The sequence below is a fragment of the Anabrus simplex genome, chromosome 4 (assembly GCF_040414725.1).
Source record: "Anabrus simplex isolate iqAnaSimp1 chromosome 4, ASM4041472v1, whole genome shotgun sequence".
Classification (NCBI taxonomy): domain Eukaryota; kingdom Metazoa; phylum Arthropoda; class Insecta; order Orthoptera; family Tettigoniidae; genus Anabrus; species Anabrus simplex.
In genome coordinates this window covers 99,684,288-99,700,521 of record NC_090268.1, presented here as the reverse complement: position 1 = coordinate 99,700,521, position 16,234 = coordinate 99,684,288, and the positions used below count along the sequence as shown (strand labels likewise).

At 39.6% G+C, this 16,234-nt stretch overlaps 1 protein-coding gene across 1 annotated transcript in view; it reads right to left on the bottom strand.

The window, feature by feature from the left end:
* The window catches only part of LOC136872184 (neuronal acetylcholine receptor subunit alpha-7), a 511,170-nt gene that overhangs the window by 139,827 nt on the left and 355,109 nt on the right, over positions 1–16,234 (bottom strand). The window contains exon 11 of the mRNA XM_068227358.1: positions 12,528–12,614. Coding sequence (XP_068083459.1) covers positions 12,528–12,614 — 87 coding nt within the window. The remainder of the gene's footprint in view (positions 1–12,527; positions 12,615–16,234) is intronic.

Genomic DNA, 16,234 nt, shown 5'->3' with positions numbered 1-16,234 from the left:
ACATAATTTGATAGGTTACACTGGTTTCAGATAACTGAAATAGTGAGGAAATGGCAGAGTGGATTTAAATGAGTGTACAATCTGACGGTCTTCGGAAAAAATAGCAGATTATATAGAATTGCAGATTTTCCTACTTAACTCTCTAATTTTCGCATTTTCTTTCTGTAGTTTTAAGGCCTTCAGTTAGGTACTGCAGTGTGCGGCTGGGTATCGTGTGGAAGCTGGTGTAGTTCCAAGATCCTGGTATCATTGCTACTAGAATTGGCAGTGTCAAGCAGTAACATGGTAGCATACTGTTAAGACGATAGCGTAGAGTAGAAATGTGCGTTTATGTGAAAAGAAACAATATAATTCAACTTTCAGTCCTCGCATTTTTCTTCCCAGGAGTTCTCAACCTGGGAGAATGAAGTGCTGACAACGAGGTACACAGTTAATCTCGTATTGTGTCCATGTACTTGTGATGTCAATTGAGAGGGGTGATTATCTCATGTTCCTCGAAAAAATAGTAATTAGGTCCACATTCATTGCTTGTACATACTTGTCATCAGTTGCCATATCAATTGCAACCAAAGAATCTTCCTTCATATGTTTCTTATTGTACTTGTGATATAATTCAGAGGGGGTGATTATCTCATATTTCTCGTAAAAATAATAATTAGTTCCACTTCATTGCTTGTATGTAGGCCTACTTGTCATGAGTTGTATTCATTGCCACATCAATTGCAACCAAAGAATCTTCCTTCCGATGTTTGTTATTGAACTTTGTCTTTTGAAATCCATAGCACTGGTTTATATTTGTAGATTTATATTCAAACACTTTTCATCGCTCTACTTCATAATGGGACAACACTTTCAACGATACTTGCCAGCTCGTACAGAACGTAACTCTAATGGAAAATGTGCCAGCTGTCCATCGGAAGAACCAACAGGCAACCATTTTACAAAGCACGCCTTAAGGGTATTTATGAGCTTGTTATCCAGATTACAGAATTTGGTTACGTTATCAATTACACTGGTTAACGGCATGACCGTGTTTGTAACACTAGCGTTCTCAGTAGTCAAGCAATATTATGCGTGGCTATCACTTGAATAGGTACGCCGTCTGTTTGTTGGTAGGGAGGAACTGAACACCCTACCGCTAGTGAATTTCGGCTGAGACTGCCTGATCAATGGTTCAGTTTCCTAGCTAAGTATTTAGCTGCGTCCGCTCACAAATGTAAGGCACATCTAATAGTTGCATTACAAGAAACAGATCTTTGATGCGTACCCACTCTAATGTATACGATAAATTCGTTTACTTCTATATTAATCAATTATCAATTGTTCACCGTTTTGACTGATTACTTCTTCAACTCTGAAAATTATCTCATTGTCTGTAAAAGATATAGTATATTTTTATTTTTCGATCATTCGATTAGATCTATTTTCAGAACATTGGGTAGCTGTTTTATAGATTGCTAAATAAATCGTTATGAGCAAAAACGTGAATATTAAAATTTACAAGCCTACATAAAGTTTGGTATAATAAGTTATAATAAAATTTCCAGTTCAATAAATATTATACAACTGGTTAATGTGTCAAATAGATGAATACTTTGCTGCTTATAACCAACTAGCATTTCGTACCTGTGTTAGGGCTGTTGCGATATTATCGATTTGAGTAAATATCGATACTTTTCTACCGATGTTCTATATTTCGTATCGATATGTGTGGTATCGATACTATGATTTGATATTACAGAAATCGAAAAGTTCGTTAGAAAAAATTAAGGAATAGTGGTATTAATCGAACAATGCGTACAAAATTATAATTAAAAGTAAACTTCATAAGTAGTCTTATTACCGCAAAGGAAAGGCACGAAGTATTTTAATATAGAAAAAGGGAAGTGACCGAAAACAAGAACTTTTGTCTATTCATTTATCTGTGTTCTGTGTGTGTCTTGCGTAAGGTTGGTTGCTGTTTGCCTATTGCATACTGTGAATTATGCATCGCATAAATGTTATTGCGTTCCTCTTTTCTCGAGAAAGTTACTTTCAATTCCTAAAATGTCTCCTCCGACTAGTACAGTACGGATGTATTTAACAAAATAGTGAACTTTCACAGTGTGTAAACAATGTTCTAAACGTGTCAAGTTCAGTGCAAATACAACAAACTACTGATAGGCCCTAATGACTTAACACACAATATTTCGATTGTTATATTTGATTATCTTAATTATTTTATTTCTCTTGGAATTGTTGTGATCGCAAATTTAATGTAATTCAATATAATTTCGAAAATAAATAAATTGATATCAAGAATATCAACATTTTGTTTTGGTAATGTCAGCGAATGAAATGAATATTTTAGTGTATCGGAACGTCCCTAACCTGTTTTCGCCTAGATGGACTTTCTATCCCCCGAGGCAATTCTGTCAATGGACGATATTCTCTCTAGTTGTCTTCTAAAAGTCATCGTTGACTGATCTCAAAGGAGACGAAAGAGTTTCCTCTCTTCTTTAATGAAAGACGAATTTCCCTGGTTCGCTACACTCTCAGCATACGCAAATGTTTAACTGTAATAGTCATTCAACCTACAGCAAGTCCCTGTTTACACCCATCTTTTGTGGCGTGATTATAGCACCAATACGTGCGCGATACGAACTCTCATATCCTACTATATATACCGGGCGAAATAGGCGTGTATTACCGTGTTACGTTCATACTATACTGTATGTGCATCAGCAAGGAGAACTGAACTAGTACGAGAGGGCTCGAAGGTTAGCGGAACACAAAATGCAACGGAGTGGAACAGGCCTCTAGTAATGAAATTAATTGAACTATACGGGCAGTGACGGTGCCTGTAAGAGAGGATTACCATAATTTGACTGATATTCGCTTGAGTAATACCTCGACTGGTGTTAAATATCGCAGGGTACCAGAAAGTTATTCATCTGCTAGAATAAAATGTCGTCCGCCTCTCTGATGTAGTGATTAGTGTGCATAGCTGCCACCCCAGGAGGCTCGGGTTCGATTCCCGGCTCTGCCACGAAATTTGAGAAGTGGTACGAGGGCTGAAATGGGGTCCACTCAGCCTCGGGAGGTCAGCTGAGTAGAGAGGTAGGGGGCGGGTCGATTCCCACCTCAGCCATCCTCGAAGTGGTTTTCCGTGGTTTCCTACTTCTATTCCAGGCAAATGCCCGGATGGTACGTAACTTATGGCCAAGACCGCTTCCTTCTCTGATCCTTCTCTGACCCATCCGATCTTCCCATCCCCCCACAAGCCCCTTGCTCAGCATAGCAGGTGAGGCCGCCTGGGCGAGAAAGAAAGAAAAGAATGTCTTAATCTTTATCTATTATTTAAAAACTCAGTACGGATATTAATTACCTAATAATTTCCCTGACGAAATCAGTCGTTTCTTTGTCCTTCATTCTAGAAATCTACTTCCATTCCAAAAGTCACTTCAGTTTATTATGTTTCTTACTAGTGTAAGCCGATAGCTGCCTCTTCGCTCGTCCTGTGAGACAGAATTCACACGATCATCCAGTAGCTGGAAGGAAAGGCAGTTCAGACAAAAACCGCACCTCTTGTTTATGCCCATTTGGAAAGCACGTGCCATGGTCTAGCTTGTTATCTTCGACTGTTAACGCTACGAAATTGCCAAATGTGGACGGTCGCGCTAACTTCAGCAGACAGGTAGCGCTTGATACATCGCCACAATAAGCCAGTGTAAATAAGGACTTAAAGGTGATTTTCGAGTATACATTTTAAGAGATTAAAATCCCTTTGTAGGAGACGTCCGATTAGGTATCCTAATAAAATACCAAACATTAACAAGAAGCGTACAATTGCAGTCCCAAAGGTTACCAAATCTAGTTCATAATGGATATCCAGCTGCAATGACAGCTTGCATGTGGGCTGACTGGGTAGTCCATGGCTTCTCTTCGTTTGTCCTGTGTAACATAATTCACACGATCTCCCAGTAGCCGGAAGGAAAGGTTGCTAGCAAAAAGACTCTACTATAATTATAAGAGACGTCCAATTTGTCACTATGAAAAATACCAAATTTAACAGTAAATCTCAATTCCAGTGCCCCGATTACCAATTCCGTAAACAGGATTATATTGCAGTGGTCGTTCGTTAGAAAAATAAGTTACCACTTCGTATCATTTTTTACTATATATTTTGGCCTGTTGTTAATGTTTTTTCCTAATCTGCGTCCGATTCAGAGGCGGATCCATCAGTGTCAGTGCACTTTCAGCGGAATACTCCCAAGAAAATCACCAACATCAACCAACTTCTGTGATAATCGATGGGAAGAAAAGGAAAATCTTTCCTTCAAGTTGACAATGATTCCACTTCTTAAGCAGCATCTGAAACTGGATTTTTTCAATGGTAATAAGTCTACTTCTGCTTGATACTTGTTTGTAAAGAATATATTCCTGGGGTATGAAAAGGAATTTTAGACAGACGTTAGTGTTCTTCCGTTAGGCTGTGTCATTGAAATATTTTTGAAGTGCACTTATCACCGAAATTTATTATTGAGTTGTATACATCGCTGTCACTTCTATCGCCTTTCGTGTGGATATCTTCTAGTCCAAATTGGTATTGTTGTATATTTTCCACATAAATGGGATTTTTTAGCGCCGTTTTCAGTGTGCCAGTCCATCAAGGGAGTAAGGAATGACTTCATTATATTCAGTTCTCTAGCACAAGTCTTGCAACGTTGTCAGGCTGCCGAAAGTTTAAATGGTCTTCAATAAAAGTCGGTAGTGTTATCCAAGTGCAGAAAAGAGGAACATTTGAATTATGCACCGAATATGTTATGGTTCAGTTAAATTAAAGCCGAATGTCCCCGTGTCCACGTGTTTTTGAAAAGTCATTGCACAGTTGCAATATCTATTAGTGTGCGAGTTATGGCTATGAGTGCACCAGCTCCCACCATACCCTTCGTCCTGTGTAACAACGTTCGCACAATTATCCCCTCCCCGAACACTCAGCATAGTCTCGTCAAATTGTACAAGCACTCCGCTTGTATTTTCTTATGATTCGCCTCGCTGTTTTGCTATCGGGCTGATAAACAGCTTGAAACGTCCTCCGACATTTGCAGACATAACTGCATTCAGACGGACAGACTAATATTGCCCTTTTTGTAGAGATTTAAATATTTTGCTGTCTGGAAATAGGAGTGCATTAGAATGCATGCAAATCAAGTTTCAGTAGACATTTATATGTAAAAACCACAATTATTGAATAGTTATCTGCGTTCAATATATACAGTAGAGAAATTATTAACAAACTGATCAGACTGAAGAGGCTGCCTGTCGGAGGTGGTAAAGGCGTGCTCGGTTCAACCGGAAGGACGTGGGTTTGATTCTCTGTTAGGAAGTCGAAATACAGTGCTAAAGAAACGAAATTTCCACTTCCGGAAGTGCACATGGCTCCGATGTTCACTCAGCCTACACCGAAAATGTGTACTAGGTTAATTCCTGGGGGCAAAGGTGACCGGGTGTAGAGCTAACCACTCAACTTCACCTAGTGCCGGGGTGACGGATAGTGGAAGCCTTTACCTTCCACCCCTCCCAGGGCCGTCAAGGCCATTGCTTTGTTTTACTTAGACTGAACCAGAACTGTTTTAACATGACAAAATTTATAAGCATATACTAGCCTTCTGTGTCACGTTTCTAGGGAAAATTATATTAATGAAAGAATACCCCAGTCACTTGCCTTACTTTAAACAATTAAGACGAGATAAACATTCACCAGATAAAGACTCCAGTCAGTTCTAACTCAAATTTCTGACGCATATGATGCGATCCCTTCCATCCTTTCTCCAAGTTCTCGCTGGCTATGCACAAATAACACATATTCGAGGGGTACGTTCCCTCTCAAACATATTCGTCACATCTGGTGTCTAAAATCTCATTATCACAGGCAAAATCCTCCAGTTTCATCATCGATAACTTCTAAATCAGGGCCTCTCAAACGCCCAAACTCTCACGCGTGCAGAGCGAGGTGCATAGGCTCTGTGCACTGTGCATCGGTACGCTTCGCCTCAACTCGGCTTGACTCGGATGGTGTAGTGTGCTGAGAGCGACGAAGCGTTTGGTGGAAGACGACGTGTTTATCAGTGAAATAGACAAGCGCACGACAACAACATAATAATGGAGCAACCTGTTTCGAAGAAAGCAAAGACTTCCGAGAGTCCATTTCAATCGAACTGGGAACTTTCCTATTTTTTTTGTTTGTTTGTTTGTCGTGACGATAACGCCAAATGCTTAATCTGTGGGACGATAATTACGTGCGTAAGAAAATCATCTATTGAAAGACACTACAACAGACTACATTCGGAAAATTATTGTGAAATTATAGGAGACGTCAGAGAGAAAGAATTAAGGAAGTTGAAACAGCTTGAAGAAGAGCATTCTATATCCACAAATGAGTTTTGTTCCAGTACTGTAGCATTTTCATTTTGGTTACGGGTTCTGCATTCTTTTAAAATTATGTTTACATTCCTCTCAAACATGTATGTGTATTTCTAATTCACTTTTTAATTTTTTTTTATAACACTCGTAACCTTGTCCCATACAACTGTGCGTCTCCGCTCACCACACGTAAACATTTCGCAGTGGGGGAGAAACAGCAGTGAAGGTGAGGAACACGGAGACAGGCCGAACGGGGAGACAGGTGTAGGGAGAGAGGAGTGGGGGGGTCTGCACTCTGGTCAACCAAGCGAAGTCGTCTTTTGCACCGTGCACAGTGCATGCACCACGTGCATGCACCCTGAGAGGCCCTGTTCTAAATGTTTGCGTTGCGCAGCAATATTTAATCTTTTCCTTAGCTCTACAGAGGATCTTTCGCTATTAGAGAATAAGAATTCAGCGGAAAGTATGGGGTATATTTAGTTCGAATCAGTTCTAATCTTCTTGTACCTAACGTACGCAGTTCAAACGTATACAGAATTTCCTGTTCAGAAGCTCTTGAGAGAAACGTATATATACCAGTTAGGTATTAATTGTCTTAAAAATTTCTCAGCTTCAGTGCGATATTGGATAGAATGAAAGCTATTTTAGTACAGTAGTGTGAATAAAAACACGGTCAATTCTAATACTTTATCTGGACCAAAATCCAAAGTGTTTCTAAAACAGAAACGTAAAGAATAACCTTTAAAAAACGGTACGTAAATACTTGATTATCAGAAACTCTTAAACTGTAGCCTGTTCGAGAAACACGGCCACGGAATGTTCATGTAATACTCTAACGTGGATATGTGAACTGCAAGAAAAATATACTTGCTGCGTATGAATGACTACTTCAGATTGATACCTTGCATACCTGTTGATGTAATCCTGTTACTAGACAGCAACGTTAATATTGGCTATAAGCAACACAGTATTAATCCAATCGATAGTGTCTTAATTAAGGCTGCGTTCCCACGTCTCTGTCTTTCTAGAATTTTTAATAGAACTCGACGTACATGTTGAGAGGAATATTCTTTACGATAAATCAATACAGGCAGTAAAGAAACTACTTTAACGCTTTTAAGTTCTGTCAGAGTTTTATTTTAATGGCCCATGACTTAGGACCAATAAACGTCAAGTGTTAAAAGCTATTTCTCTTCTTTTATGGCTTGCACTGTTCATTACTGCTCTACTCCAGAAAATTGAAGTGACAGCCTTAAGTTTTCGTTAGTTTGATGTGCTTTATATGTGAAAATTCGCTGCGAAGTAGGCTGCTTTTCATTTATTTTCGTAAGTTTTAAGCATCTGATTGGTATCCCTATACGTGTAAATTGATACTTGACAGCGTACGTTATGAGTTTTAGATTTATATATTATATTTTAACACTAATTCCATCTCATTCAAAGTGTAGAACTGCAGTATATTTAACATGTTCGTGACGGAATAATATATTAATTTTCATCCTCCCTGACATAAGTGAATTTTTCCGTATGGTTGTGGTAGACATAAGAAAGCTATGTCCTTTTAACAGGACTGACAGCGTATCTTCGCCTTTTATTTTCGCGTGCGATCGCTGGAACACAACAGCTCACACAAAAGCTGTACCACTCATGGTACACGCGCGATCTATATATTCTTTTTCGTGAAGGTTACCTCGAAAGATAGCCCAGTTCTATCAATAATAATGTTATAAAAATAGGTATTGGAGTTCAGCCTGGTGCTCAAGTCTGTATGGTCTGACAGCGTGTTTAGCCTGCTCGAGTAGGCCTACCTTTGATCTTGTTTCACCATCAGAATGCTGGCCGGCAGAATAGAAGAGGTGGTGTTATTCTCGTACAATTTCTAATCACTAGACTGCGTGACAAACGCCGGGATTCAATGACAAATGTTTCCGCAGTGTTCGTATGGAGAGAAGACATGACGTTGTTGATGGTGATTCCTCCATCAGATGGGGACGTCAAGCCAGGAGCAGGCCCCTTGGGGCTATTGGACAGCAGTAGGCTACGTGTCGACACCGGGGTTCTCTCTCTACCTTCCTACTATCATATTTCACGTCATTCATTCCATCTTATTAACTCTTCTGATGAGGCTGACGTCATGAAGAGTACCCAGTCGTAAAACACGCTACAAAGATACATCTCAATTCATACATGACCCCGTAGAGAAACGGGATAAGAGTTGGACACATACACACAGGTATTTAAGGTATATATCCCCTAGTGCAACAAGGCAGAGGCGGGACAGGTTCTTCTCCGGGTACTCCGGTTTTCCCCTGTCATATTTCAATCCAGCAACACTCTCTAATATCATTTCATTTCATCTGTCATTCATTAATCATTGTCCCAGAGGAGTGCGCCAGGCCTCGGCAGCCGGCACAATTCCTATCATCGCCGCTAGATGGGGGCTTCATTCATTCCATTCCTGACCCGGTCGGATGACTGGAAACAGGCTGTGGATTTTCATATCCCCAAGTGCACTGTCACTGTATTGTCCTACAAAGGAGGCTTGCAGTGAGGTCTCAACAGTGCACTAGCCGCCAGCGTCTTGGGGAGGTGTGGTAATCCAACTGACGAACCCATTGCCACACGAAACGCTGGTAATTTTTACGATTGAAAGGTCTAAAGAAGTTTAATACTTTAATAATAATGTTACTTTTACGGTTCTCGGAGAAGCTCAGGTGACAGAATTTTGTCCCGCAGGAGTTCTTTAACGTGCCGGTAAATCTACTGACACAAGGCTGATACATTTGAGCACCTTCAAATACCACTGGTCTGAGCCAGAATCGAACCCGCCAGGTTGGGTTCAAAATGGTCAGCACTCCTACTGTCTGAGCCACTCAGCGCAGCGTAGTTCAGTTGTCTTTAGGAACATTAATCTGATAATCACTGCACAGTTGTAAGACTGCAGGAATTTTTACACACGTCAAGTTTTCCCACCTTTATTGACGGTATCGGGAGTTATTTTTCCTCGTATGTCTCATATTTTTGTCGCCAGGTGCGACTCATAGTTACATCACACACCGTAACTCCTCCTGGAACTGTATTACATGAATTCTCTGCTAAATCTGCTTATAAGTCAGGGAGATATGAATCTGTGTGAAAGCGTGTACCAACGATGGTACATGACAACCTCTGATAACGACGTACATGTAACGCCGTCGTGAACATGTTAAAAATGGCAGAAACAATTAATTCAGTAACTTTTATTGTAATTATTTGAAATATTCCATATTATTTTTCACTGAAAAATTAAACGATTTTTGCAGAAATAACGATGCAGTTCAATCAATTTAACCTGGTCATCTTGGCAAGAAAGAATCTTAATACAATTTACTTTTTTAAGTATATTGATATTACTTTTTGAGTATATATATAAATATGTATAGTATCTATGGAAACTATTTACTGGCGCATTTTTTTGATTGTTAAAAATAATGTTTAGCCGCAACCTGCCATGCAGCGAGTAGCCTACAATGGAAACGCGGGTCTACCTATGAGGGGAACAGCGTCGGAAGTCTGTGGTAACACTTGGGCCACCAAGAGGGAGAATACTGTGAGCGACAGCAGGATAGTGATCCCTGGAACAGACAGAAGCACACTCAGCGGAACCAATACACGGTTCTACGACACCATCCAGGCTCCACCTAACGCCCATTCTGGAACTTCAACTATAACTGGGTTTTATCAAAAGATTTTGGTTACTTCTTGGGAAGTCCCGGGATTACTTGATATTACAAATTTGTCTCATTAGGGTCAATCTTTCAACAAACACAAATTATCGAACAGAAACGTATTTACAATATAGGAGGGAGATTTGATGTCCTTGGATAAACAAATATTTAAATATTTTAAACAAAACTATACATCTTGCCTTTTGTACCCACCAAAAGGTTTTAAAGACATGCATAGTAATTTTGAGTTCTGAATATTTCCTACCTGCTTCATTTTAAAATGGTGAAACGAAGAGACAATTAGAATGTAATCTGGACACACTACCAAGTCTTTAAAACAATAATGTAACATCCAGTACACCACAGCTGTTACGATAAACTATAAAAATGCTAGTACAGTAATAGGAATATATATTGAACATAATTTTTTATGAATAACTTGGGACTGGGATATTCGTAAATAAATGCCCATTCGGAAAGTATATTTACAACTTATAATCAAAAGAGCTTCGTACACCCAACTTGGAAATTATATTACAAAATTTTGAAATTACAAACTGAAAATTCTCGTTATGAAAACTAACATATTAGCTGTTAGTCGTGGAAATAGAAATCATCGTGTCTGAAACATAAAATATTCATTCTTCGACGATCACAAACAGTAGCAGGTTAGAAAGGTAACTTTTAAAACAAATTCGGTTTTAATAGTTTCATTAACAGCTAGGCAATGAAGTATGATTTCTTACGTTATTTCAATATACATAAAAATTAAGAAATAAAATAAAAATGTAACAAATTATGAATGATTTTAAGATTCATTGACAGCCACTGCTGTCCAATAGGAATTATATTTGCTACCAGCTTATATAATGTGATGTGTATTTCCTTGTATTCCGGAAAAAGTCGGTCAATACCTTTCAAGTTTCCAGCGAATACACCGAACGAATAGGATGCGTGGCAGGCCGTGTAGCTGTAAGCTTTCGTTCTGGAAAGGGAGAGGATTTTTTTCGTGGTTTACCCTAATTAAGGCCACGGCTGCATCTTTTCCAGTTCTAACCCTTTCCTATCTCATTGTCGCCAAAAATGTGTTAGTCAGAAATTAAACCTATAGCAAGAAAAAACAACTAAAAACACGAATACAATAATATTTTAAAGCATACTATGCCATTGCCGTGACCATGTACTCAATAAGGAATACGGTGCGAGAATCGTTGTTCATAAGAAAAGGGTGTGGCAATTTTCTTGAAGGATATCGATGGCCTTCTTTTAAAACCTCGTGTGTCCCATTGCTCTTCCTACTCACTATATTTCTTATCACTGGTCATGCCTCCCAGCCAAATATTTATATGCAGACCATCCGAGTAATTGTCGTTGTGTTACTTTTCCTATACTCGTGTGGAAAGGAAAATGGACCATTACCATATCGTATTGTAGGGATGCTATTTGCATGTCGAATTTACGCACTTCTACAGTGGCATGGATTTAAGCTCCATTTTCCTTTATACATTAGCAAAGGAAAATTAACACAATGACAATTACTGTGATGGTCTGCATATAAGTATGTGGCTGGAAGGCGTGACCAGTCTTAAGGAATATAATTGGTAGGACGAGCATTGGGACATAAAGGTTTTAAAAGAAAACCACCAGGCGAGTTGGCCGTGCGTGTAGAGGCACGCGGCTGTGAGCTTGCATCCAAGGGATAGTAGCTTCGAATCCCACTATCGGCAGCCCTGAAGATGGTTTTCCGTCATTTCCCCATTTTCACACCAGGCAAATGCTGGGGCTGTACCTTAATTAAGGCCACGGCCGCTTCCTTCCAACTCCTAGGCCTTTCCTATCCCATCGTCGCCATAAGACCTATCTGTGTCGGTGCGGCGTAAAGCCCCTAGCAAAAAAGAAAAGAAAACCATGTATATACAATGTTCCCACGCCATATTGTTAACTTCAAAATATACCTCAGTGTACGTTAAAATCCAAAATATTTAGAAATAAAATCCTATTTAAAAAGAAAGTATCCAACGTCTAAAGTAACTTTCTATTAGTAGTGTTCGAAACATAATATATGTTTAAAAAATTTCCCTTCCTTTAGGTTCTTTAAAAGAAGAAATGGATTACTCAGTTCAGTTTACTGTACTTCTCACCTCATTAACGCTCGCTATTTAGTTCTAGTAATGGACGCTAGGTGACGACTGTGTTGGAGCCCGGACAATCGCAAGCAAGAACCATGCCAACCAACAGGTGGGGGAGGTTCGGGGGGGGACCAAACGAAAACTTGTAAAATAGAAGAGAGAGAGATAGAGAGAGTAGAAAGAAGGTAAAGATAGAGACAGCGCTAAAGCTACTGTACTGTGTCCCCCTCCAACAATCCAAGTATCAGACACTGCCACAGTCAGTCACAGCAAACAGCAGCACTACCTAACAGAGGGATCGCATCGGAGACTTGGGGTAGGGTCTCTGCCACCAGGTTCAGGAACACTGTCAACGAGAGCAAGATGGTCACCCCTGCAACAGAATAACCAGTTAGAACAGCACACCAAACCGAAGTGATTCTTCGAACCTTTGACAATACACTTCAGTACAAGATGACAAAAGGATATTGGAGAAGTATCGGTGGCCTAATATGTCAAGAAGAAAAATAATGATTTCTTTCGTAATATTAAAGCGAATATTTAGTCTAACTTGATCATCCTTCTGTCTAATACTTCCTTGTCTGTGAAATACATAATTATGCAGTTAATGAAATCCTCTTATCATCCTGTATATTCGGCAAAGAAGGTATTTCCATTTCGTATGAGACCAAACAGTATTAATTAATCAACAACTCATTTTCGATATCCAAAGTGAAGAAAACTTTATTTGTTCATCAGTAAAAATATATTAAAACTTAGGATGACATTTCCACTTCGATTTAAGTGTTTACTTTAAAGTTTCATAATTTAGGAAACCACAATATTATAGGAAGTTCGTTTAATTAAAGAATTTTAGTCATTTTTTTATAACATGAACAAAGAGCATTTTGAAACCCAATATTCTTTCACTTGTCTTTCTTGTTATCTAAAATTGTCCTGAAGAATCACAACGCATTGGTTCCATTGATTACCTAGCAAACATGCTTGTATAATTACTAGCTAACCAACCAGCACACACATTCACAAGGAGCATTGGTTAGCGGTGCACAAGACAGACACATAAAATAGAGAGACAGACAGAGACAGAGATAGTGGAAGAGTCCTCGTCATAGGGTATACAGTAGTATTTGGTCACCCACCCCCTCCAAGTATCAGTCCGATCTTCCCGCGCCTTAAGAAACACAGCCTACCTATTAAAGGGACGGCATCAGAAGTGGACGGCATCTTTTCGGCCACTAAGTTGAGAAACACAGTTAATGAGAGGAGTATGGTGACCCCTGAAATAAATGGAAGATATTTTAAACATTGCCTTATTTACTTAAGTTATAATCTGCAGTCCCATATATTATGATACTATAATTTCCACAGTTTTTGTAGGTTGTTGATTAAGTGAAAATGGCATCCTTAGATGTGTGTAGTTTCAAGCAATACTGTTAAACAAAATGCCTTCAAGTACGTCAACTTGTGAAGTTTAAAATCGTAAAAGTGTGGCTTATTTTTTCAATTTTTCCTTTCTGAAATGCACATTAACGTACGAGGAAAACACAGATTTACGTTTAATTTCCCATCAGTCTATCATACTTACCTTCAAGCAATACAAAATAGCATTACAAATTTCACACTGCTAACTTTTGCAACTAATCCATGGTTATGAATCTTATCATTTACTTTATGCAATGCATAATAAGGAAAATATTCTTTTATGTTCTTGAGATACGTACATTTAGTTGTCAATGTACATAAAATTATAATATAATGCTGTAGAACCTTTTAAACAGTTGCATATACAGTAAATTGATTGAAGATTTACGGTACAGTATTGCAAATTATTTAATATTCCTTGCAGTGTAGCAGAAAATGATTCAGTAACTGCCACAATAATTGCACGAATCCTCTTTCAAACTGATTTACGATAAGTATTGGGAACTTCCTGAAATTCACGCACTGCTAGCCATTAGGATTGCTAAAGTATATGATGTAGGATGAATCTGACAGATCCAGCTTCATTACACTGAAGAGATTATGAGAGAAATATGAAATTATTAACCGTGCAGCACAACTATGCAACTTAGGGGCCATTCGTTCCAGGGAAGAAAGATAACCGGAGAGTCCTGGCTTGTGAGACCCAATGTTGCGTAGTAGAAATTATATTTGCTCTCAGTTCGTGTACACAGACGACTGAGGTATGCTTCTCTGAAGAATATGGAGAATATGGCAGTCATAGTAGCTGGTTACCGACTGTGATGTCCGGATCTATGCCTAAATAGTTAGCGTGCTGGCCTTTGGTCACAGGGGTCCCGGATTCGATTACCGGCAGGGTCGGAAATTTTAACCATAATTGGTTAATTCCACTGGAACTGAATGTATGTGCCGTCTTCATCAATATTTCATCCTCATCACGACGTTCAGATCGCCTACGGGGGTCAATTCGAAATACCTGCACCTTGCAAGCCGAACTTGTCCTCGGACACTCCTGGCATTAGAAGCCATACGTCATATCATACCGACTATGATCGCGGGTGTGTAGTGGTAATGCATCTTATGCGCATGGCATCTATGAATCGTCACCTACATTCACATACTGTTACAACCACCGGCTCAAGAATTCGGAAACGCTGTAAAACAGCCAGACTCCGCACATACGTTTTGATGTACGTAATATTGGGGCATTCTTTCACGCCATCCACTGGTACACAAGTGTCTACGAAGGTAAAAGTGCCCAGAACGTGTCACTTTAGAGACGATTGGCATGATATCGTATTTTGCTTAAAATCGTGCATATCTACAGCACCATGTTGACTACATCCATGTATGACGGTCAGACTGCGAGTCTTGCATAATGTACATTCTTCTTCTTCATGGGGCCTCTAAATATTAGTTCCCAATTTGCGTCGACCTCTAAGATCTTTTGCTACCATGTTTTTCCTTCATTCCCACGTAGATACACCTGCTCCCTTCACAAAACTGCAGATTGTTCTTATTGGGTCTTCTTAGATTTTTTTCTCTCTCTTCACCTGGTAGTCTAGGAGTGGAGAGTCTGATTCTACCCAGCGCCTCACATTCGAAAAGGATGTGTTCAGCTGATTCCTCTGCTTCATTGCATTTCCTACATATATTGACTCTTATTACTCCAATTCTTTCTTGCTATTGGCTTTACGTCGCATCGACACAGATGGGTCTTATGGCAACAATGGGACAGGAAAGGGCCTTAATTAAGGCACAACCCCAGCATTTGCCTGGTGTGAAAATGGGAAACCACCGAAAACCATCTTCAGGGTTGCCTACAGTGGGATTCGAACCCACTATCTCCCGAATACTGGATACTGGCCGTACTTAAGCGACTGCAGCTATCGAGCTCGGTACTCCAATTCTATGTAGGCGCTTTTTCAGATGGCAGTGTTCTGTCAACAGTCCTACTACCCATCTTATATTTTCTCTGCTGAGTTTCAACAGTTCTTAATATGCTTCTTGTTAGGTCCTTTCATCAGTTCCTTTGCAAGCCTGCATCCTGGAGTACCACCATACCATTCTGTCATTATAGAACGAATGCCGTTGGATTCCAGAAGCCTAGTACTCATTCCCAGGGTGTAGACCAGTCATCTTAATGTCTTTTAACTGATGGTGCCTGTTGTTATCCCATCTTCAGGGCCTGCCGGGTTATACCCAACGGTACAGTTGCTAACTGGATCTGTTAGTTCCTCGACGGCCGGTATGTTTCACTTCTTCCTTAGCCCTCACGTGGGGGCTGGAACACTTGCACGGAGTGATACTTGCACGGAGCCCTTCACTCTGTCTAACAGAACTTGGCGAGTCAGAAGTAGGATGGTTACATTTGCACGGAGTGACACTTGCAATGAGCCTGGATTTTCATATTCTCCGGTATTAATAGACACGTACAGTACTTCTCATAGCCTCGATTGAACAGATGGCCTACCTCCTATGTATAAATTGTTGAAACCATACTCTGTTTACCTCGAACATCTTTATTATTAT